The sequence below is a fragment of the Elephas maximus genome, chromosome 2 (assembly GCF_024166365.1).
Source record: "Elephas maximus indicus isolate mEleMax1 chromosome 2, mEleMax1 primary haplotype, whole genome shotgun sequence".
Taxonomy (NCBI): Eukaryota; Metazoa; Chordata; class Mammalia; order Proboscidea; family Elephantidae; genus Elephas; species Elephas maximus.
Window position 1 is genome coordinate 226,354,434 of NC_064820.1, and position 24,525 is coordinate 226,378,958.

The 24,525-nt window shown below is 46.1% G+C and overlaps 1 protein-coding gene across 1 annotated transcript in view; it reads right to left on the reverse strand.

The window, feature by feature from the left end:
* Window positions 1–16,269, reverse strand: part of RSPH1 (radial spoke head component 1) — a 29,737-nt gene extending 13,468 nt beyond the window's left edge. The window contains exons 1-5 of the mRNA XM_049874941.1: window positions 16,134–16,269; window positions 10,785–10,898; window positions 10,571–10,676; window positions 3,282–3,372; window positions 2,364–2,499 (exon numbers count right to left, since the gene is read on the reverse strand). Of these exons, the coding sequence (XP_049730898.1) occupies window positions 2,364–2,499; window positions 3,282–3,372; window positions 10,571–10,676; window positions 10,785–10,898; window positions 16,134–16,187 (501 nt within the window). The 5' untranslated portion in view covers window positions 16,188–16,269. The remainder of the gene's footprint in view (window positions 1–2,363; window positions 2,500–3,281; window positions 3,373–10,570; window positions 10,677–10,784; window positions 10,899–16,133) is intronic.
* Between the last annotated feature and the right edge of the window lie 8,256 nt (window positions 16,270–24,525).

A 24,525-nucleotide genomic window follows, 5' to 3' on the forward strand; every position in this document is an offset into this window, starting at 1 on the left:
AGTCAGTTGAAAGGGAGTTTCCTTGGGCTTGTGGCCTGCATCTAATATAAGTGGACAGCCTGGCAAGGCTCATGGCGTTTTGCTCGCTCTGGATCCGGGAGCTGGTTCCTGTTCATCTGACCTCCGGTTCTTGGGACTTGAGCTAGCAGCTTACCTGCGGTCTTGCCTGCAGATCTTGAGATTCATTGACCTTCGTAGCCTGTAAGCAAGAACTCTGCTCTCTGACCTGCTGATCTTGGGTTCACCAGCACCTGCGGCTACGTGAACCAGGAGAAGCTTCCACCTGACCCACGGACTTGGGATGTTCCAGTCTCTACACCTGCATGAGTCATTTCTTTGACTATACACTTTACTGGTTTTGTTTCTCTAGAGAACCCAGCCTAAGATAATCTCCTTCTCCAGGGACTGGTCCTTCCTGACAACATGTCCAAAGTGTGTGAGACAAAGTCTTGCCATCCTCAATTCTAATGAGCATTCTGGCTGTACTCCTTCCAAGACAGATTTTTTCATTCTTCTGGCAGTCAACGGTATATTCAATACTCTTCACCAACACCGTAATTCAGAGGCATCAATTATAGATACTTCTTAAAGGAACATAATGCTAAAGGCAAGCATTTTTTACTAGTTAAAGTAAACCATTGTTTGGTTTTAAGAAGACTTTAAAAACTGAAAACCAAACCTGTTGAGGTCAAGTCAGTTCTGACTCATAACAACCCTATAAGGCAGAGTAGAACTACCCCATAGGATTTCCAAGGGGTGCCTGGTAGATTCAAACTGCCAACCTTTCAGTTAGCAGCCCAACACTTAACTGCTATGCCACCAGGGTTTCCAAGGAGACTTTAGGAGATATTTTTGGTTTAAGTTTTAAAGATTATCTCAGGGCAATAGTCTCAGGGGATCATCCAGCCGCCTTGGCTCCAGAAAGTCTGAAGTCCATGAGAATTTGAAATTCTATTCTGCATTTTCCCCCTTTTGATCAGGATTTTTCTATGGAATGTTTGATCAAAATCATCAATAATGGCAGCTGGGCACCATCCAGTTCTTCTGGTCTAATGGCAGACGGAGACAATTAGCCACACATTCCATATTCTCCTCCCAGTCCTGACGCTCCTTCTTCCTCTGTTGCTCCAGGTGAATAGAGACCAATTATTGTTCTTTGGATGGCCACTTGCAAGCTGTTAAGACCCCACAGCTATGCAACTGACTAGGAGGTAGAACAGAAGCACTAAACACCTTAATAGGATACCCCATGAAACCATGACCCAAAACATCCAAACCAAGGAACGAAATCCCATGAGGTTTTTGGCTGTACATGTTGTTGTTAGGTGCTGTTGAGTTGGTTCCGACTCAATGCAATCCTGTGTAATGAAACACTGCCTGGTCCTGGGCCATCCTCATAATCATTGTTACATAAGTGACCTTATTAATTCTTCTGGATTAACCGTTGTCAAGTTCTCGTCCCCTCCTCCAGCTTCCCATTCCCAAAAAACGCCCATAGGAATTCTGCTGGGACTTACATATACATTATATAGATTTGAGGACAGTATGTTGTTTTCATGAAGATGGAAAGTAGAATCTACAATTAAGACATAAATTCTATGTAAATGAAAATTGGGTTTTAAGAGAAGTCTGAAAAGACTTCCTTCAGTTAAATGTTCCCTATGTCAACTTCTAACATGAACACTATTAATTTGCTCAGCAAAGTTTTTCCTCAGGGAGTCCCCTCTCAATCCACAAATGCCTGTGCTGTAGGTTCTGAATTATCCAGGGTTTCTCTGCATCACACTAGGGCCCTGTACAAGAAGGGCAAGCAAAGTCATGAAGTCCTTCAGACAGAAGAGACCAATCATGGGTTTTGTGAGCTGGAAAGCAGACCTATCCCCTGTGTACCCCAAAATCCCACCACTGCCCAGAGGGGGCCGCTGGCCTGCAGCAGGAGGAAAGGGTTTGTGGGTCTCCCTCCACCGGGCTCTAGCAGCACCCCCTAAAGGTAAAAGAATGCCAAAACACCTACATGCTGAACTGCAAGAAACATTCAGTAGTTTCAGATTGATTGACCAGTAAGAAGGAACAAAGGCAGGAGAGGCTAAGCCGCCCCCTTGTGAAAGACACCGCTGAAAGACAATCAGAACTCCTTCTGAGTTAGAGGCCGGGTCCCTCCATTCCCCACTCTGCTGCTCTGTGGGTAACAGAGCCTGAAGCAGGATTTCTCAAAGCGAGGCGTGGCTGTGTGTTCCCTGTGTTTGGAGGAGACAGGAGAGGGCTCCCTGAGTGTTGGGTATTTTACACCCAGAGATTTTCACTACCTGGGGGAAGGGGGCATTGTGTATTGCATCGGCAACCGTCGCTTCCCACTGACTTACGTTTTTGTTCAAGAACTTGCCCTGGTATCTGTGGTTCAGGTGGATAAGCTCGGCTGCACCCTCCTGCTGTCCGTTCACCCAGGTGCCGACATACTTGCTGCCCGTCTCTGCATAGAAATAGGTGCCTTGCCCATGCCTGGTCAAGATAAGGAGTGTGTTGGCATTTTGTTCCACGATAGTGAAAACCGTCGCGATTTATAGCACAGACATGTAAATTGAGCAGGCTTACACGCTGGCTGTTTGGTTTCTGTATCTGAAGACGCCTCCTGCTTGGTGTGCCCAAGAGTGGAGCAACGCTAACAGATGCCCACCCAAAGGACGGGCATCGCCCTTGGGACAGAGACAGCCTTCCTGAGCATCAGCCTTCCCTTGAGGAAGAAGCGGTGCCACTGGGAGCTGTGGTTCTCCCATGCCCTCAGGCTCCGGTGCTCACGGGTGCTGAACCCATGTGCCTGTGGGCTGCCCCACTGAGGGGAGACAAGGGCACACAGTGCTGAGGGCCCACTGTCCACACAGGCTCAGGGAGGTATCATCCAGCAGGCTTGCCTTGAACCGCAGAAGGTTCTGCAGTGCCCGGCAGAATGCACAAATGGACTTTTGTCATGGGCCTGTTTCTTAATAAGTGTAAACAATCACGTGTACAGGTTATCGCTGTTAGTGGCCACTGAGTCCACTCTGACTCATGGTGACTCCTCCATGTGTGTCAGAGTAGAACAGTGCACCAATGGCTGATTTTTCAGAAGCAGATTGCCAGACCTTACTTCCAAGGTGCCTTTGGTGGGCTCACACCTCCAACCTTTCAGTTAGCAGCTGAGCGTGTTCACCGTTTGCACCACCCAGGGACTCCCATATAAGGGCCATCATCATCTTATTCTTATCACGTGAATCAATGTACCAGGCTAAAGATGGAAACCAAACCTTTGGTGAGAGTACCACTCTCCTGTGTAGGTGTCATTGTTGATGTAGTAGTACACACCGTGGCCATGTCTCTGGTCATCTGCCCACTCTCCTGAAAGGGATGACACGACACAGCCCAGGTGAGAAAAGGGAGTGCTGCCCAACCATGTCCCTGGGCTAGAACGGCAGCAGACGCAAGTTCGCCATAAAGCTGGAGAAGCTTCCACTTCCAGGCCTCAAGCATGCTCTAACAAAACGCTCGCAGGATCAGACAGCTTTGGAAATGTTGCAGAAGAGTTTTTTTTTTCTTTTTTTAATTTTTATTGTGCTTTAGGTGAAAGCTTACGAATCAAGCCAGTCTCTCATACAAAAATTTATATACACCTTGCTATATACTCCTAGTTGCTCTCCCCCTAATGAGACAACACACTCCTTCTCTCCACCCTGTATTTCCATGTCCATTCCGCCAGCTTCTGGCCCCCTCAGCCTTCACATCTCCTCTCCAGGCAGGAGCTGCCCACACAGTCTCATGTATCTACTTGAGCCAAGGAGTTCATTCCTCACCGGTATCATTTTCTATCTTATAGTCCAATCCAATCCCTGTCTAGAGTTGGCTTGGGGAATGGTTCCTGTCTTGGGCCAACAGAAGGTCTGGGGGCCATGACCACCAGGGTCCTTCAAGTCTCAGACCATTAAGTCTGGTCTTCTTACCAGAATTTGAGGCCTACATCCCACTGTTCTCCTGCTCTCTCAGGGGTTCTTTGTTGTGTTCCCTGCAGAACAGTCATTGGTTTTAGCGGGGCAAGAAGAGAGAGATTTTAAGTTCAAGGGCAAAGGCCATTGTCTCTTTCCACTCTGATTTCCCTCTGTCCCCTTCCTCTCGCGCTGGATGGCATGGGGTGGTCATGGCCATTTAGGGAGCTAGTTAAGGGAGGGCTGAGTGGGGAGCCACCTGGTGCAGGTCTGGTGAGGTGTATGTATGTGGGCCCTATCTCCTGTGTGTACTGACAGCAGGTTCCGCAAGCTGATCAACAGCAGAGCAAGGATCCAAAGCCAGGTTCGTCTGACTCTGTCTGCTGCCATGATCCCAGCACCACGTTCCATTATGTTCATGTGATCCAGGACCATGGCTTTGGTCCTTTGACTTTAAGGCTTGACAGTCCATCCTTGGCCACATGCCAGCATTTCAGGCTATTTCCTGTCTGGTTCCCACACACTTATGCAGTCTAGCTGCCCCACCTACACACTACCTCCATGCACCTGGACGGCATGCCATGGCCACCCCGCACCTCTGCTGGGACTCGTCCCTTGCTGAGTAGACCTTACCACTCACCTCCATACAGGTGCGTGCTAATGTCTCGTTGACTTGAAGTGCTAAAATTGGCAAAGATATCACGAAATTTATGACACACCTTCTACAATAAGGATGGAGCTCTGTTGGTGCAGTGCTTAAGAGCTCGCCTGCTAAACAAAAGGTAGGCAGTTCGAATCCACCAGCTGCTGCTTGGAAACCCTATGGAGCAGTTCTGCTCTGTCCTATAGGGTCATTATGAGTCAGTGGGATTGACTTGATGGCAACAGGTACAAGGAAGACAAGGTGTGATACCATTTTCTTGAAATGCTGTCCTGATCCTGTTTTGAGACCGTGGCTGGAAGCCAGTCCATTCCCATTCTTGAGCAGGGGATTAAGTCTGTTCTCCAGCTGCAACCCTTACCAGGTTTTCACACTCCTGGGCCACTATGCACCCAGCCTAATCACCCCAGAGCTAGGTACCCAACAACTAGGAACAGCCCCTCTGCCCCCTGAGCCTGCAGAATGATTCAAAATGCCCCGTTCCCAGGGAGCCCGCAAAACCAAGATAGCCCCAACCTGGTTGCCATACCTGAGCTCTCTCTCCCACAATTCCAGCTTCGGTTACCTTGTCCCCAGGTCCACCCCCCCGCACCCCGCCATGTGGCCTGCATCATGGCGTGCTGTGCCTCCTGTCTCTGAGAACTGAGGGCATAATAAACCCGTGACTGCCCCACAGAGTTTTCTAGGCTGTAATATTTAGGAGCAGATCAACAGGTCTGTCTCCCACAGAGCTGCTAACTGGGTTCAAACCGCCAACCTTTAGTTGGCAGCTGTGCGCTTAACCATTGTGCCACCAGGGCTATAAATAGAAAATAATATTTTAACGTTGTTGTCATATAGAGAGACATTCAAAGAGTATTAGCTTACAGAGGTAAGGGAGAGGATATTCCAGAGGTCTGTCAGGCATTAATGAAACTCTTAGGTTACTTTCTTGGATTTTGTGATGTTTGCAGGATTTTTAGATTTTTTATTTGTTTTTATTTCTTTTATCATTACAAATAAAAAGTCACTTTTATGTCAACTTTATACCCTTTTTTTTTGTTGTTGTCCTAAAGAGGGCCCCCAAAACTTGTATAAGCTTTAGGCTTACCTAAAAAAAAAAAAAAAAAACCCAGATCCCCTTCTTATAAAGATATACAACATGCCAAAAAAAATGTTAATTACCCAAGCAATATGTTTTTACGTGAATAAACTCCAACATTTATCTACAAAAGGGAGTTTCTTCACATTTCCCCAAATCAGTCTAATATTTATTCAGCACCCACGATGTCCTGAGCCCTCTGTGAGATATTTAGACATTGTTGTTATCAGATGCCTTTGAGTCGGTTCTGACCTATAGCAACCCTATGTAAAACAGAACAAAACACTGCCCGGTCCTGCGCCATCCTCATACAGAAAAAAAATTAAAAAATAAACTAAACCCATTGTCATTGTATTGATTCCAACTCATAGCAATCCTATAGAACACAGTAGAACTGCCCCATAGGGTTTCCAAGAAGTGGCTGGTGGATTCAAACTGCAGACCTTTTTGTTAGCAGCCGAGCTCTTGGCTACTGTGCCACCAGGGCTCCCCCTCTTACATACAGCTCTACAGATAATGGTGGAGGTCCTCAAGGAGCCTGCGCTCAGGCTGGGAGGAGAGTCAGACACGTGTGTGATCAGCAAGATATAATGTAAGGCCACAAAAAGGGCTACACTAGATGATTCAAAGACTGGATAATATTTCAGGGAAAAAAAAAGTCACGTTTACCAAAACCTCATAAAGAGAAGTAGGGTGGACAGGGTTCTATGATGTGATATGAGATAGAACAACGTGATTAAGAGGGATGAAGAATTCCAAAATGGAACCGATTCACTGAAAGCAGACTTGACTATAGAACTGGCCGTGAGGATATACAGAATGTGCAGAAATCTTGTCTGGATCTCTGGGCAATGGTGTGCTGGTAAACCAGTTACCCAAACAGAGAGGAAGAAGGAGGGGGAGGAGGAAAAGGGGCAGGAGGTAGAGGAAAAGAAGGAGTAGAAGGAAGGAGGAGGAGGCGGAGGAAGAGAAGGCGCTGTCCTGATTAGTAGCATTGGCCAATTTCAAACTACCTACAGAACTGGGAAAAGCAGCACAGAATGAGCCCTTGTGAGCTAGTGTGAGCCAGCACCAGCACACCCTTGGGGCCAGGAGACCTTGTCTGAAACTTTCACATCACTTGATTTATCCCTAAATGTCTGTGACAAAATTATGACATCCCCATTCTGTTGGCCATGTGGGCTGGTCTCCAGGGTAGCAACAGGACGAGAAAAATACACTAAGCATTTTGAAGAAAATTTGCAAAAGTGAAATGGCAAGGACATTAAATTTCAAGTCAGTAAGGACTAGTGCGGTGGTGCAGTGGTTAAGCACTGGGCTGCTAACTGAAAGGTCGGCGGTTCAGATGCACCAGCCGCTCCAAGGGAGAAAGGTGTGACAGTCTGTTTCCATAAAGATTACAGCCTTGGAAACCCTGTGGGGAAGTTCTATACTGTTCTATAGAGTCACTATGAGTCAAAATCAACTCAACGGCAACAGATAAGGCCTGGTGGACAAACTTTTAAAAAGAGCCTTGATCTGCTTCACATAAAACTTGTTAGAGACTGTCTTGGTCATCTAGTTCTGCTGTAACAGAAATACCACAATTGGATGGCTTTAACAAAGAGAAATTTATTCTCTCACAGCCAAGTAGGCTACAAGTCCAAATTCAGGGCACCAGCTCCAGGGGAAGGCTTTCTTCTCTCTGTCAGCTCTGGAGGAAGGCCCTTGTCATCAATCTTCCTGTGGTCCAGGAGCTTCTCTGCCCAAGAACCTTGGGTCCAAAGGATACGCTCTGTTCCTAGTGCTTCTTTCTTGGTGGTTTGAGGTCCCCACTCTCTGCTTGCTTCCCTTTCCTTTTATCTCTTGTAAAGTAAAGTGTGGTGCAAGCCACACCCCAGGGAAACTCCCTTTATATTGGATCAGGGATGTGACTTTAATAAGGGTGTTACAATCCCACCCTAATCCTCTTTAACATATGTCATGGGTTGAATTGTGTCCCCCTAAAAAACTGTGGGTATCAACTTGGCTGGGCCATGATTCTCAGTATTGTGTTTTTCCTACATGTTGTAAATCCTGCCTCTATGATGTTAATGAGGGAGGATGGGTGGCAGTTGTGTTGGTGAGGCAGTACTCAATCTACCAGACTAGATTGTGTCTTGAGGCAATCTCTTTTGAGATATAAAAGAGAGGAGCTAACAGAGAGACAGAGGGACTCTCATACCATCAATAAAGCAGTACCGGGAGTACAGCAAATCCTTTGGACCCAGGGTCCCTATGCAGAGAAGCAGCTAGTCCAATGGGAAGGGCGACAGACAGAGAAAGAAGCCTTCCCCTGGAGCTGACACCCTGAATTTGGACTTTACTGTGAGAAAATAAACTTCTGTTTGTTAAAGCCACCCACTTGTGGTATTTTTGTTACAGCAGCACTAGATAACTAACACAAAATAAAATTACAACCACAAAATGGAGGACAACCACACAATACTGGGAATCATGGCCTAGCCAAGTTGACACATATTTTGGGAGGGGACACAATTCAATCCATGACAGAGACTCTGCTCAGCAGATCACAAGGCCACCACAGTAAACCCTGTACAACTGAGGAAGATGATTCAGAGAAAGGCCACCTCCTGGGCAGATCTTTAACAGCCACGAGTCAGGTATCCTTTTCTGAAGTGCATGTTTTTTAGGAACTTTATACTGTTATTTCAAATTTGCATTTAACTTAAAAAATATATATTTCTATCTCTCATCTTTTCCCAGGCTCAGAACCTCTCTCCCTTGGTACCTCCTTGGGGTTCAATGAACATTTGAGTCACATCAGGTGACTGTATGCATGGGGGCAGCAGTGAGGTGTTGGAAATAAGGAAACAAAGATCCTCCTGAGACATGCAATTGGCATGTAAGGAATTGTGGTAGAGACAGGAAAAGCCAGCTGGGCAAGGTGGAATGTCTCCCAGACCAGAAGACTTCGTGGAAGGAACCGCTGGGTCTAAAGAAACAACGTGTTCATAAGAAGAGGGGTTGGTCAGAAATGGAACACTGTCCATTGCAGCACTAGTCACAATAGCAAAAAGATGGAAACAACCTCAGTGCCCATCAACAGATGAATGGATAAGCAAATTATGGTACACACACACAATGGAATACTACGCAGCGATAAAGAAAAATGATGAATCTGCAAAACATCTCCCAATATGGATGAATTTGGAGGGCATTATGCTGAGTGAAATAATTCAATCATGAAAGGACAAATATTGTATGAGACCACTATTATAAAGACACAAGAATAGGTTTACACACAGAAAAAAAAAATCTTTGATGGTTACAAGGGAGAGGAGGGGTGTGGAGGGAAAATTGCTGGCTAGATAGTAGATAAGTGTTAACTTTGGTGAAGGGAAAGACAACACACAATACAGGGGAAATCAGCACACTTGACAAAGGCAAAGTCATAGAAGCTTCCTAGACACATCCAAACACCTTGAGGGACTGAGTTACCGGGGCTGAGGTCTAGAGACCATAGTTTCAGGCAACATCTAGGTCAATAGCATAACATAGTTCACAAAGAAAATGTTCTACATCCTACCTTGGTGAGTAACATCTGGGGTCTCAAAAGCTCGCAAGCGGCCATTTAAGATACATCTATTGCTCCCATCCCTTCTGGAGCAAAGGAGAATGAAGAAAACCAAAGATACAAGGAAAATATTAGCCCAAAGGACAAATGGACCACATGACCCACAGCCTCTACCAGCCTGAGCCCAGAAGAACTAGATGGTACCCAGTTACCACCACCAACTGCTCTCACAGGGATCACAATAGAGGGTCCTGGACAGAGCAGGAGAAAAATGTAGAACAAAATTCAAATCCACAGACACACACTGGAGAGACTGGAGGAAGCCCCAAGACTAGGGCCCTCGAACCCTGCTAACTCAGAATTGAAGCCACTCCCAAAGTCCACCTTATAGCCAAAGATTAGACAGGCCTATAAAACAAACAATAACACATGTGAGAAATGTGCTTCTTAGTTCAGTCAAGTGTATGAGACCAAATAGGTAACATCTGCCCAAAAGCAAAGACAAGAAGGCAGGAAGGGAGAGGAAAACCGGACAAATGGACACAGGAAACCCAGGGCAGAAAGGGAAATGGGCAGGGTGCTGACACAACGTGGGGATTGGAACCAATGTCACTAAACAATCAGTGTATAAATTTTTGAATGAGAAACTAATTTGTGCTGTAAACTTTCACCTAAAGTACGGTAAAATTTAAAGAAAGAACTGGAATATTGCAAAAAGAACTTAAAGGAGATGAATGGTAAAACACCAGTTGCCACCAAGTCGGTTCTGACTCATGGCGACTCCGTGTGTGTCAGAGTAGAACTGGGCTCCACAGGGTTTTCAGTGGCTGATTTTTTGGAAGTAGATCGCCAGGCCTTTCTTCTGAGGTGCCTCTGGGTGGACTTGAACCTCCAGCCTTTTGCTTAGCAGCTGAGATGTTAACCATTTGCACCACCAGGGACTCCTGACGAATGGTACCCAAAACTCCACCGTGATTGAGTCAATTCCAGCTCTCTAAACGCATGATCCAACCATCTCCCAGGTCTGTGGCCACCTAAAAGCCTCTCTTGTCACTTGCTCCCCAGCAAATTGACTCACAGGAGACAATGTGCTGGTACAGGGACAGCCCTATTTCCCATTGTGGATTAATTAATTAAAAGGTAGCCTGCCTTCTTTGCCCAGCCTGTGAACCTAAAAACACAGTTTGTTGAATGACTGGCTAATCTGGAGAACTTTAAACCCTCTCTCATACTTCAGCATCCACAGACAAGTTTCATCACAAAAGAAAAAACATTTGCAACGCAAAAAAACAAAAAACTGGTTCGGCCTAACGTTTTACCTTCGTATCGGGATCCATCTGGGTATATAAAAGTGCCTTGACCATGCTTTTTATTTTTGAAATATTCTCCAATGTAGCGAGCACCATTTTTAAATTTGTAGGTCCCCTGAAACACATCGATTATGTAATTCGTATCATTCTTAAACATCCCACTTGCTAATAGATTTAAAACCAAACTAAAGAGAAACACCCCTGCTCAAGCCGTGGTTCTTACCTGGCCGTGTCTTTTGCCGAATTCGTACTTCCCTTCGTAGGTATCCCCATTGGGCAGTCTGGCTTTCCCGTTCCCATGCCGTTCACCTGCATCATTCCGTTCCCCCTCATATTCCTGGGGAAAGAAATTGAGATAGTTACAGCCATCATTTCTTAAGCACTCCTCAGGTGGAATGCATTTTATAAATACTTTTTTTTTTTTTAAACATTGATGCATTGGAATTATGGTGTTGGTGAAGAATATTGACTATACCATGGACCACTAGAAGAACGGACAAATCTGTCTTGGAGGAAGTACAGCCAGAACGCTCCTTAGAAGTGAGGATGGTGAGACTTGGTCTCATGTACTTTGGACATGTTATCGGGGAGACCAGCCCCTGGAGAAGGACATCACTCTCGGTAGAGATTCAGCGAAAAAGAGGAAGACCATCGATGAGATGGATTGACATAGTGGCTGCAACAATAGGCTAACATAGCAACATTTGTGAGGATGGTACAGGACTGGGCAGTATTTCATTCTGTTGTTCACAGGGTTGCTACAAGTTGGAATCCACTCAATGGCACCTAATAACAACAACAACATACAATGGAATTCTCATATTTCTTTGCACCGTGTAAAACTCTCCTCGTCTTACAGGGGAAGTGTGTAACCAGGCCTGGGTGAGAAGAAGCATTGGTCCAAGGTCCCACAACTAGTAGTTTCCCTTGATGGGAGCTGCCCTCCTTCCAACATCTAGTTTACAATTCGTTATGATAATCCTCTACACTGTAAGCAAAATCAACTGATTTGTGCAAAATACTAGGTACTCTGAGGAGTGTTCTTTATAGGAAGGTGCTTGAAATGGCATATGCTGGTGGAACAGGTCCAAGCCCACACAAGTACCTTCCCTATTTGTTTCCTCTGACAATCCAGGACTTGAAATGCAAATGCCCTGGACTGTCTGTGTCCATAAGTCGGCTTTACACTTTGAGGAAGTTCCAATGGGAGGTGGATGGCAGGAGGGAGGAGCTGAGAAGTAAACTGGACTCTAGGGTCCCAAAAAGGGTCCTTTAATGTCCTGGTGGCCCAGTGTTTAGGAGTTTGGCTGCTAACCAAAAAGTTGGCAGTTTGAATCCACCAGCCACTCCTTGGAAACCCTATAGGGCAGGTCTACTCTATCCTACATGGTCACTATTAGTCAGAATTGAATTGAATCAACTCCATGGCAATGGATTTTTGCTTTGGGGAGGGGAGGTTAACTCAAGTTACCTGGTGGTGCAAACAGTTAGTGTGCTCAGCTGCTAAACAAAAGTTTGGAGGTTTGAGTTCGCCCTGAGGAGCCTTGGAAGAAAGGCCTAGCGATCTACTTCTGAAAAATCCATTGAGAATGTTATGGAGGACAATTCAACTCTGACACACATTGGGTAGCCATGAGTCGAGGCTGACTCTATGCCAACTGGGGGAAAAAAAGTAGATATAATAGGTGGTTTAGTGGTAGAGTTCTCGCCTCCCAAGTGAGAGACCCGTCTTTGATTCCCAGCCAATGTGCCTCATGAGCAGCCACCACACATTCATCAGTGGAGGCATCACATTGCTATGATGCTGAACAGGGTTTGGTAGAGCGTCCAGGCTAAGATGGACTAGGAAGAAAGGCCTGGCTATCTACTTCCAAAAATCAGCCAATGATAATCCTATGGATTACAATGGTCTGATCCCCAACCAATCGTAGGATGGCACAGGACCAGACATCATTTCCTTCCTTTGTGTTGGCCATGAGTCGGGGCCAACTCGGGGGCAGCTAGCAACAACAGTGAAGCAGATATTAGTATTATCCCCCATTTCACAGTTAAGGAACTTGAGGCTCAGAAAGGTTGATGTCCCAACAACACTCAGCTTATGAATGGTAGAGCCAGGGTTTGAGCCCAGAACTGGGGGACTCCAAAGCTGGAGCTCTCAATTGCCTCACTATCACCCCCTGGAGGAACTTCAGTAGCACTGTCAGTCCTAACCCACAAGTAAGAAGGGGCTCCAAGCTGCTCACGTCCTAAGTTTGAGGCCACCACAAAGAAAGGTCTACACAATGCCTCAAGTTTCTTCTCCTTTCAAACCAGCCACTCCTGCCAGGATGAGCTTCCTAAAATTCCAGCTTGTCCAGGTCACATCCATTCTCACTGCCTGCAACCCCCAACAGGCTTTCTAGTGCTGACAGAATAAAATCTGAACTATTTTGTTGGGTCCCCAGAATTCTGCATTATCTGATTTCAATCAACCTCTCCAATTTGACCCTTCGCCACTTAATGACACAACGTGACCTGGAGTCCACACATTTTTCAGGGCCCTGCTGTGGTCCAGCTCTGTCTGATCATGCCACTTGTCTACCAACTCTTAGAGCATGGTCTGGAGGAGGACCCTTCACCCAGGAAAGCCAATCAACTGGGCCACCAACGTTCAATGTCCAATCATTGACTGAGATTTATAGAGATGGGATGCATTACTGGCTAGGCTCTAGAACAGGGTATGCATGCCTGGGCATATGTGTGTGTGCATGTGTGTGTGTGCATGTGTGTGTGTGTTCCCCAGGCTTGTTGTTTCCATGCAGATTCCAAGGCTTCCACTCCCCACTGATTAATAAGCACTTTGGGTTTTTCTTAATCACACTAATGAACGTGGAAACCATCTAGCTGTGGGAAGAAAGACCCCCCAAACCCCAGCAGCAGAGGCCTCCAGAGCTGTTTCGGATATTGAGGTTTTTCTTTGCATACCCTTGAGTTTTTCTGCACCATTTTAGTAAAAAGTCCTTCAAGTTAGCCTCAGTAGGCCTCTCTTATATACAGTCCCGCCATCCCAAGGACAGCAAGCTACCCAGCTGGCTGTGACAAGCTGAGGCTAGAAGTCAGATGGCTTCTGGTTGCGTGATCTCTCCAGGACACCTCACATCTGCATCCTTGGCTGTATGACAAGCACGTGTGACTGCTTCAGAGGCCCAGTACCAGGAAACATGTTCTCAGCATGTGGCAGGAGGAAGATGAGGTCTCTGTCCTCCAGGAGGTTCCAGAGTGGTAGGGAGCACAGAGAGAGGGCAGCTGCAGCCACGTGACCTGTGGGGCAGGGATGTCAGCAGAGGGCTCCATAGGGATGCAAAGAGGCAGTGGTCAGCTACAGCAGGCTTCCCTGAAGGATGAGTGGAGGGCACAGAGTGAAGGAAGTGGCTGGAGCTGCTTTAAGGTCCTGTAAAAAATGGAGCTGGAGGAGAAAGCCAGGGTAGTTCCATCTAAGATATGTTATCAGGAAGGAGGGTAGTTATTGGGCCATGAGAAGCCATCACAAAGTCTCAACAACCCAACGACACCCAAGTGGTAGTGTCTGCAGCAGTCGTATGGGTCTGGATTTCATGTGAGAGAGCTGGTCTGCATATAAAGATGAGGGAGTTATCAGTCTACAGGGGGGAGCAAAAGCCATCGCATAATGGGAGAGTACTTGATCATTGTAGGACGCTCTTCCCTTTCTTGGGTCACCCTTAGTCATAACCTAGCACTCTCATGTGGGTCCACTTTTGATCTCCTTGCTTGAGTGGAAGCTCTAGAGAGCTGGCTCTGGATCAGGCACACTACCAACCACAGGACCAAAAAGAAGTTTTTGTTATTTGTCGTCAAGTCAATTCTGACTCATGGTGACCCCATATGTGCAGAGTAGAACTTCTCCATTGGATTTTCAAGAATGTGACCTTCCAGAAGTAGATTTCAGGTCTGTCTTCTGAGGCACCTCTGCATGGGGTGGAACTGCCAATCACTTGGCTAGGAGTTGAGCACTTAACCATTCATGCCATTCAGATCTCCCCAGCTGCATACATGCAGCTGATGTTCAAACCCCACGCCTGGGCTCCACTGAAAAGCAGAAGGAATAAGCCTACCCTGCTACAAAGAGTGGTTTAAAATACTCAAGTGATAAGTCAAAAAGTCAGTCACAAAAGGACAAATATTGTATAATTCCACTTACATGAAATATCTAGAATAGGCAAGTGAATAGAGACCCACGTTCATTAGTGGTTACCAGGGGTGGGTGGGCAGGAGAGGGAAAAGGAGGGCTCACTGCTTCAGGGACACTGAGCTTCCATTAAGGGTGATGAAAAACTTTGAAATCAGGTGACATTGATGATTGCACAACACGCTGAACACAATGTCATTGAGTGATACATGGCAAGCATGTTGAAATGCCAAACGTTTTGTTACGTATATATTGACCACAATTTAAAAACAAATAAACTCAAGCATCTCCGGGGGAGAGAAGTAGGGAGGCAGGAAACTCTTCCCTTCTCCCAGAGAATGTTCCATTTCCCTAATGCCTAAAACCAAGGAACAATTCCAATAACTCGGTCAGTTCAGGCTGGACTGAAGAAAGCACATGTGAGTCTTGGCCTACATAGCAATACCTCAGGTAGCAATTTGCTCTTGGAAACCCAGGTGGCATAGTGGTTAAGAGCTATGTCTGCTCACCAAAATGCAGGCAGTTCGAGCCCACCAGGTGCTTCTTGGAAGCCCTATGGGGGCAGTTCTACTCTATCCTATAGGGTCACTATGAGTCGGAATCAACTTGACGGTAATGGGTTCAAGGTTTTTTTTGTTTGTTTAATTTGCTCCTTAGAAGCAAGGATGGCAAGACTTCATCTCACTTACTTCGGACATGTTATCAGGAGGGACCAATCCCTGGAGAAGGATATCATGCTTGGTAAAGTAGAAGGCCAGTGAAAAAGAGGAAGGCCCTCAACGCGACAGATTGACACAGTGGCTGCAAAAAGGGGCTCAAATGTAACAGCCATTGTGAGGATGATGTAGGACAGAGCAACATTTCATTCTGTTATACATAAGGTCGTTATGAGTCAGGAACGACTCCAGGGCACCTAACAACAGTATCTCAGTAATATCTCTGAGCCAGGATCCTCTCTGCACTTCCTGGAGGCTGCCAAGGGGCAGGTTTCCTTCATCCTCTTAGTCCTGGTGTGCCAAGCTCAGATACAGAAATGACTGATTCAAGGATAGTATGACAGCTGGAACTTGGGAACTCAGGACACCCAAAGAAATTGCCTCCATGGGGGCTAACGGGGAAGGGGGAGCTCCCCAAGCCTTTGACCTGGAAACTTCGCCTTTCAGAGAGGAAGAGGACTGCGCCAGTGGGAGGGAGGGATGTGGCAACTGGAGGTCATAACGTTTCATCTTTCACAACCACTTCCAAGACGCAGCGCCCAGTGTGGCCGGCGCGGTCCTTGCCCCTGGCTGGGCTGCCTGGGGATTGTGGTTCAGGTCCCCTGGTCTCCACCCTCTCCGCTCTTGGAACCGGCCTCCGGGCAACCCCTCCGTCCCCCGGAGCTCTCACCCCAATATCATTCTCTCCCTCCTCCTCCAACTCCTCCGAGCCCAGATCCGACATGGCCTCGCCCCAGCCCGGGTCCCTGCCGCCGCCGCTGCCGCCTCTGGGTCTCTATCCCGGGGGACCCAGCAGCCAGCACCACCGCGTCCGCCGTTGCCTGGGAGATGCAGCCAGCCCCGCCTCCCACCAGGCCTGGGAGGGTGAGGGGGGAGAGGGAAGGGACAGGGCTGAAGGCCCAGGGAGGAGCCAATGACAGCCGCCCGCTGTTGTCATAGCAACAAGAAGACAAGGCGCGGGAGGAGCCCGTGACAGCCATAGGATGCTGTCCTAGCAACGGAAGGGCGCATCCGCCAATCGCCGCCGGGAAGAGGAGGTGGCGGGCGGGGCGCGCGCCCCGGGGAAGGAGCCCGAAGCAGGTCGGTAACAGGCTGCGCCCCCGGCGCCCCCGCCCTCTGTAACCTGGGCCCTTGTCCCTGGTCCCCAGATCATGTTGACCTGCGGCTCAGCGCAGTGGGCATGAAGCTGCGGTGGAGGCGCCGCCTTTAGAGTTCGGCCCCATGGCACAGGCGCAGGAGGCGCGCGGCCCGCTCTTGGGAGGGCTTCCCGCTGGCCCGGCGCTGAGCGCTCCGTCCCCCCACGTCCACTCCTCGGTCCAGGGGTCCCTCGAGGCCTCGGCCCGCTCCTTTTTATTTTTCTGTACTTTTGACCCTTGGGTGCTGGCAGTCCAGGGGGGTGTCCGCCGACAACTTTTCCCGTGTTTGTAAACATCCCCGCCACTCTCGAGGAATCAGCTCCGACCTCTTTGCAGATGCATGTCCACACCGACGTCCCCCAAGCACTGACACCCCTTCTCGACTCCCGACGTGAGTCCCAACAGCTTCGGGGTCTTCCAAGGGCCTCCAACTCGGGTGTCCCAAATGGAGCTGCACACACTCACACACACACGCACACGTGTACACTCACCCTCTCATTCATAAATGGACCCCCTTCTCCTGGCTTCCCTGTAATCTTCCTCCCTTTTCCCTTGTCCCCACATCCAGTCATCTGACACTCCTGCCCAGGGGCCCTCATGCTTTCCTTCCAACCTCTGTCCCCTTACTGAACTCTGGAAATAGCCTCCTCCTTAATCTCTTGGCCTCCAGCCTTTGATCATTTTAGCAACCGCACAGCCCTCCTCTTCTCAGAAAGCCACTATGTAAAACCACCAGTCTTGTTCCGGGGCACCCCAGGCTCCCCAGGAGGACGGCATCTTTCCAGCCTTATAGTCCACCATCTCCTCCCTATACATGCTACATGCTTCAGACCAACCAAACCACAGGCACCAACCCAAACATCCCTGTTCCCCCACCTCTGTGCCTGCCCTCCACCTGGAATGCCTACCTTTTTGCTGCCTCTCTGCCTAGAAAATCACATCCTTCCTTCAAAGATTGGTTAAGTCTTCCTGAAACAGCTCTAAATTCAGGATAAGGGCACATTCGGGGAGGGAAAGGGAAATAGGGCTCAGAGAAGAAGAAAAGACTTCAACTCTTTGTATCTATCTAGCTATGGATGTACTGTAACTCCTTGGTGATCAAATTATTTCTGCTTTGAATTTTGATACCACAGGTTTTCATTAATGGCAGCAGGCTGAATCACTGAGTGTGTCTGAATTTTTGGCAGGCAATATGGATGTTTTTCTTGTCCCCTCCCACAGGTCTACCCTAAGTGCTTAGTGGTACATAGGAAGTACCACTACATTATACCCCAGAGTCCCACTGGGGTCTTTGGTACATCTGTGTAACACAAATTTTCAAAATTTCTTTTTCCTACCAAAAATTCAGACACCTCATACAATACCCTGTAAAACCAGTCATTTGTGGCACACGCCCATTACTTCAAACAGTCATAAAGGCATCTGGCACTGTCAGTGGTACAGCAGTTTCCCAAAAAACTCCAGAGGCTGAAAAAGTTCAATGTCTCTGGACGTACCATCAGGCATGAAAGGATTAAAGTCTGTGACAAAACGTCCTTTTTTATTCTAAGTGGTGGTAGTGTTGTTTGTTGCTGTTGAGTCGGCTCCAATTCACGGTGACCTTATGCACAACAGAACAAAACGCTGCGCAGTCCTGTGCCGTCTTCACCATCATTGCTATGAGCCCATCGTTGTGGGTGGCCATTGTGTCAATCCATCTCATTGAGGGCTTCCCTCATATTCACTGACCCTTTACTTTACCAAACAAGGTTTTTGTTTTCTTTAGTATATATTACCTGTATTTGTCAGTATGTAAAATTTTTTACTCTAAATATTTGGCACCTCCTTCCAGCAACTTCTATGGATGCCTCAAGCTAGGTGTGCTATTAACTCCCATAATACCTTGAACCACTTTTTAGCATACACACTAAATTCTGCCTCCTGTCGTAGTCATCTGGGTGGCTGTCTGATTTGTGGATATCAGGAGCCATGCTGCCCTCATCTTTTTCCTTCCCACAGCACACACAAGGGTTTTGCACATAGTAGCAACAATATTATATTAATGTTTTGTTATCTATTACCATAGTTACATAATGTTAACAAAGAAGACATTACAAAGAAATCACATTAATAAAAAGTTCCCTCCATAACCACCCCAATGTGTGTGTTTGTTTTTGCTATAGGGACCTGGGGAGGAATGTCTGAGTAAACAGTGTTTGGTCCTGCTGACAGCATCAGATGCCAAATCCATGGGGTGAATAATCCACACATCTTCCAGAGCACACACACCCCCCACAGACTTTTCCCTCAGAAACAAGGACATAATGGAAGGTTGCCCTCTCAACCAAATCCTTGGGCCCAAACACATCACTTATTGAATAAAGAAACAATTAACAAGCAAACTAACAAGACTCCACAATTATGTTGTTTTTATAATTGCAAAGATGAAACCAAAACTTAACAGGCTTTCTGGGAGAGGAGGAAGAAGTCTGGGATAAAGGGCAATCATTAACTTTTTAAAAAATACTTGTTAGCAGTTTATACATCTATTACAATTAAGCCTGCCTTATTTTTATGATAGAACATCAAACACATTTTTAAATGTTGGAAATCTGGAATTGTAAAAGAATCACAGATATGCAAAAAATGGTAGCTTTTCTGCAAAGAAAAATATCAGAAATTCAACTTTCAAATTTGCTCTAACAATGACAGTACTAGTGTTTGCTAAATGCAGACTTGGTGCCAGTACTTTTTTTAAGTGTTTTACCTGTGCTGTCTCCTTAAATCTTCACTATCATTCCTCTGTTGTATAAATTTGGAAACTGAGTCATGATGAGGTAAAGTAATTGCTCAAGATGATACAACCAGTAGGCTGCAAACCAAGCGGGCTGACTCAAGAACCTCTGTTCCTAATCACTACACTTAACTGCCCCCTAGGGCTCGGGTTTTAAGGGATAACCATGTTTTCTGTCAGTGACCTTAACTTATGCTGCCAAGCAGAGAACCAATGGCTCAGTGAGCCTTGCACTGAAGAGACCACAAAGTGGTTTAAGCAAAGGAGTGGTTAAGCCAACCTTGTTCTGGGCCATGTCAGTAGCAGCTGGATGCCAAGTCAGAGCGCTACAGAATCATAAAGTTTACAATTATGGCCCATACAATTTGATTTTTGCTCCCCAAACAATCTTCCAGTCAATCTACAGTAATATCACTACCTTGCAGGTTGAGCGATTTCCAAATAATTGACACCGTTCCATTAATGTCCAGTCGATTCTGGACAGCAACCCTATAGGATAGAGTGGAACTGCCCCATAGGGTTTCCAAGACTGTAATCTTTCGGGAAGCAGACTGCCACATTCTCCAGAGGAGCACAGGTGGGTTGGTACTGTCGACCTTTCTGTTAGCGGTGGAGCACTTAACCACTATGCCACCAGGGCTCCCTACACAAAACACCAAAGGAGGGCTAAATAACAGGAGTAGCCTCCCAACCTCTGGGGGGATCAATGGATTGGATTCCAAACCCTCCGCCCCTTCCAGAGAGAGGCTGCTCCCTACTTCAGCTCAGGTCAGGCCCAGAGCCTCAGCTGCCCAGAGGCAGTTTAGGTGGTGGGTGCCCCGCCCCCCCACTTCCTATAACCCTTAACCCCTGGGTGACCCGGCAGTGCTTGGAGATCACGGAAACAGCGCTTTCAAACTCTTAAAGCCCCCCAAACAGTCGCTCAGACCACCTTCCTCCTTTCTTTGGAGGATGAAAAGCAGAAAGGTGAGGATGTCACTAAAAATAAATAAAAACCTGTAGCCGCTGAGATGATTCCAACTCATTGTGACCCTACAGGACAAGAGTAGAGCTGCCCCATAGAGTTTCCAAGGAGGGCCTGGTGGATTCGAACTGCCAACCTTTTGGTTAACAGCCTTAGCACTTAACCACTATGAAACCAGGTTTCAAGGATATCGCTAAACCAACCAAACCAAACCCACTGCCATCGAGTCGATTCCGACTCCTGGCGACCCTATAGGACAGAGTAGAACTGCCTCATAGAGTTTCCAAGGGGCGCCTGGCAGATTTGAACTGCCGACCTCTTGGTTAGCAGCCGTAGCACTTAACCACTACGCCACCAGGGTTTCGAGGATATCACTAGGAGGGGTTTAGTCACTGGAAAAGGGAGGAAATTTTCCACTTCTTAAAAACCTTGTCAGGAAGGAACTTCCCATCATTCCACAAGGGGGCCCTTCCCATCATCCCCCAGGAAGGGCTTCCCATAATCCACTGCCAGGGGTCTCCCATCATCCCCCGGGGGTCTTCCCATCCTGCAGCAGTGGCAGAGGGAGCCCCTCGGGGAGAAGTGAGGGCCAAAGCGACTGGGCCTTGGGTGAGTGCCCACGGTTTAGCCTAGCTCAGTTTCCCCAGTAAGAAATTACCTTCTTTGCTTTCTTAAGTATAAATGAGAAAGACCCAATTCCCATCTTTGCCTCTAACTACCCATCCCCCGCAAAAAAACAAAAGAAAAACAAAAAACGGTCCCTGGCTGGCCAAGGTTGGTCTCAGCTGAGGCGCTGCAGAGGGTGCCTTCTGCTTCTGCTCCCACGTTGAGGTTGCCCCAGAGGACCCTGGGAGTACCTTCTGGGCTCTGCTTCCACATCAACAGCCTTTCACACCAGCCTCCAACCTGGGGGCTGGGTCAAACTGGCTGTTGCCATGGCGACTGGCAGAGTCCCTGAGCATGTCCTTTCTGGACAAGGACAACTTGGAGAAAGTGGGCTTTTAACTCTTATAACCTTTAGAACTGAGGTGGATTAGAAAAAAATACAGATTTTTTAAAAAATGTTGCAACTGCTTAAGTAAAAACTTTCAACAAAATGAATTCAGGCCCATCTTAACTATGGAAATATGAGGTGATTTATTGAAATAACTGCACTCTCATATATTTATATTAGCTATTTTTGTATTTACATGTATGTCTATATGAACACACGTATAAATATACATACATGTATAACATGTATAAAACAAACAAAAAAACCAAACCCGTTGCCGTCGAGTCAATTCCGACTCATGGCGACCCTATAGGACAGAGTAAAACTGCCCCACACAGTTTCCAAGGAGTGCCTGGTAGATTTGAACTGCCAGCCTTTTGGTTAGCACCCCTAGTTCTTAACCACTACGCTGCCAGGGTTTCTGCATACATATATAGATATGGGTATATACATAGATAAAAATAACACAGGAATTGAAACTTCTTTTTTAAGAACAAAGTCTTCATGGTATTACACATTGGCATTTAGTGGGTAGGAGTCAGATCCAGGTGGGAGTCCTAGCTCAGTTTACTTCTTTCTGAAGTCAGTTTTCATGTCTATAAAATGGGGGTAATGATATGACTGACCTCTTAGCACTCCTGGGAGGCCTAAATGAGATATTTATAATGAGCACACAGTTAGCACTTAGAAAATGTTAGCTACTATTAATACTTATACTGTCCTTGGAATCCAGACTTTCTGGAGCCGTAAGCGGAATGAACCCCTGAAACTATTCCCTGAGATGATCTTTAAATCTTAAACCAAAAATATCCCCTGAAGTCTTTTTAAAACCAAAAATAGCTTAGTTTAATAGAGAATGTCTGCATTGATCATTGTGCTCTTCTAAGAACTAGCTGTATGGGATCAAACTGACAACAGCAACTTGAAAGATTAGATAGGAACCTTAGGGAGCAGTGAGTTGATATTAATGAGGGAAGAACAACTCAGAAAAGGACTGAGAATGGTTGCACAACTCAAAGAACGTAATCACTGTCACAGAATTGTACATATAGAAGTTGTTGAGTTGGTGTATGTTCTGTGTATATTCTCAACAAGAACAAAAATAAATTATAAAAAAAATAATTATGCTGTTGTTAGTATTTATAGCAAGTTAAGCACCTTTTGGAAACCCTGGTGGTGTAGTGATTAAGAGCTACAGCTGCTAACCGAAAGGTTGGCAGTTCGAATCCACCAGTCACTCCTTGGAAACCCTACGGGGCAGTTCTTCTCTGTCATATAGGGTAGGTATGAGTTGGAATCAACTCAACGGCAATGGGTCTGTTTGTTTGTTTGTTTCTAAGCACCTTTTGTCTTAATAGGTATTTGGTGGAGTATTAACTCCAGTTTACCCTTTTTCAATTGTTTTCTTCTTGAAGAGAATCAAAAGGCCAAAGATGAATCAGAAATTAGTCTATGATGAACAGATTACTTTTTTTTTTGGTGAAAATATACACAATAAAACCTTTACCCGTTCAACAATTTCTACCTATACAGATCAGTGCCACTGGTTACATTTTTCACATGTGTCAGCAGTCTTACTGTTTCTACCCCATTGTTTCACCACTGTTAACTTTTACGCTCTCTGCCTCCGTAAAGTTCTTATCTGTGCTTTAGAGTTAACGATTGTCAGTTTGATCCTATACAGGTAATTCTTTAAGAGAACAAAATGTTCAAGGCCAACATTATTAATTGAGCTAAGCTGTTGTTTTGTTTGTCGATGACTTCATGGGATAGTTTTGGTTCAAGGTTTAAAGACTATTTCAGGATGATAAATTGGGGAGTCCCCCTAGTCTCAATGGATCCAGTAAGTCTGGTTTCCATAGGAACATTTTCTCTCCTTTTGATAAGGACCTAGCTAACGTGAACAGATCGTTTTTAATGCTGATTTTCATTAGCACTAATACACCTGAGGGTGGACAGTAATGGGAATGTCTAGAAATATATAGAAATGTACATTCTTAAGTATAAGTCAGTACTTTAACTGAGGATTATGTCTCATAAGATTGGCAACTAACAGGAGGAAATAACCAGATACACACACACACCTACCTGTAGTATGTGGTTTAATGGAAGGATATTGAGAACAGTTGTCAAGAGAGAAAAATAAATTCTTTTTCACCCAGGACATGGGATTACTGACTTATTCATCACAACCAGTAGGACAGGCAGTTTAGTGGAAGTCAGCCAGGGCGGAGACAAGATATGTCAGAAAATGGAGCAGCCTCCCATTTCACGCTGAGCAAATGCACCTCCAGGAGAGAGCCTGGCTCACCTTTGCCCTCCCTCCCTCCCTCCCTCACCATGTGACACAGAGTAGGTGCTCACTCAACATGGCTTATCGAGGGGATGTTAGAGAGTCTTTTGTAACAAAACAACTTTATTGGAAAGGGGGGAAAACAAGGTATATTAATTTTGTATTCTTCCTTCTGCTTTGTATCTTTTTATTATTAGTCGTACTCTCAAATCAGATTCCATTTTCCAGGAGCTCTCTCAGTATATCAGTTAGATAACTGCATCTGAGTGTCTGCAGGGTCTCTGGGTCAAACTCTAGGGGGCAGTGAGGAAAAGAGAAATTATAGACCCATTTGGGACAAATTTGACATTAGTCTGTGCTGTTAAAAAAATTAGCCAAAACTATGGCCCCATATTGGTCCCTTATTCTAAAATGAATGCCTCTTTCCCCTCCTGGTGGATATACAAGGTTGTTTCTATTTGTGACATTACAAATAACATCACTATGGCCAAGGATAGGACTGGGAGATCTCATGGTACATGGGGCTTCACCTCCAGGGGCTAAGGATGGATCAAGGTTCCCTGAGAAAAGGGGCAGGGAAGGAGGTGACAAACTGACGAATATGTCTACTGTTTTCCTGGAATAAAGTTTGCCCTGCCCAATTTATGGAAGATCATGAAGATCAAATAATGTACTGAGGATGAAAATGCTCTGAGAATGCCAGATGCTATAAAAATGTATATATTTTAAATATTTTTATTATATAATATATGATGCATACAAAAAGTAAGTGTTCACATGTCAGTTATATAGCAAAGTAATGCAATGAACACCTGCAAACTCACTGCCAAAAATGAATGAGTGAATAAAATTATGGTGAACATCTGGGTGCATGGATCTTTGTCCACATCTTAAATTCAACT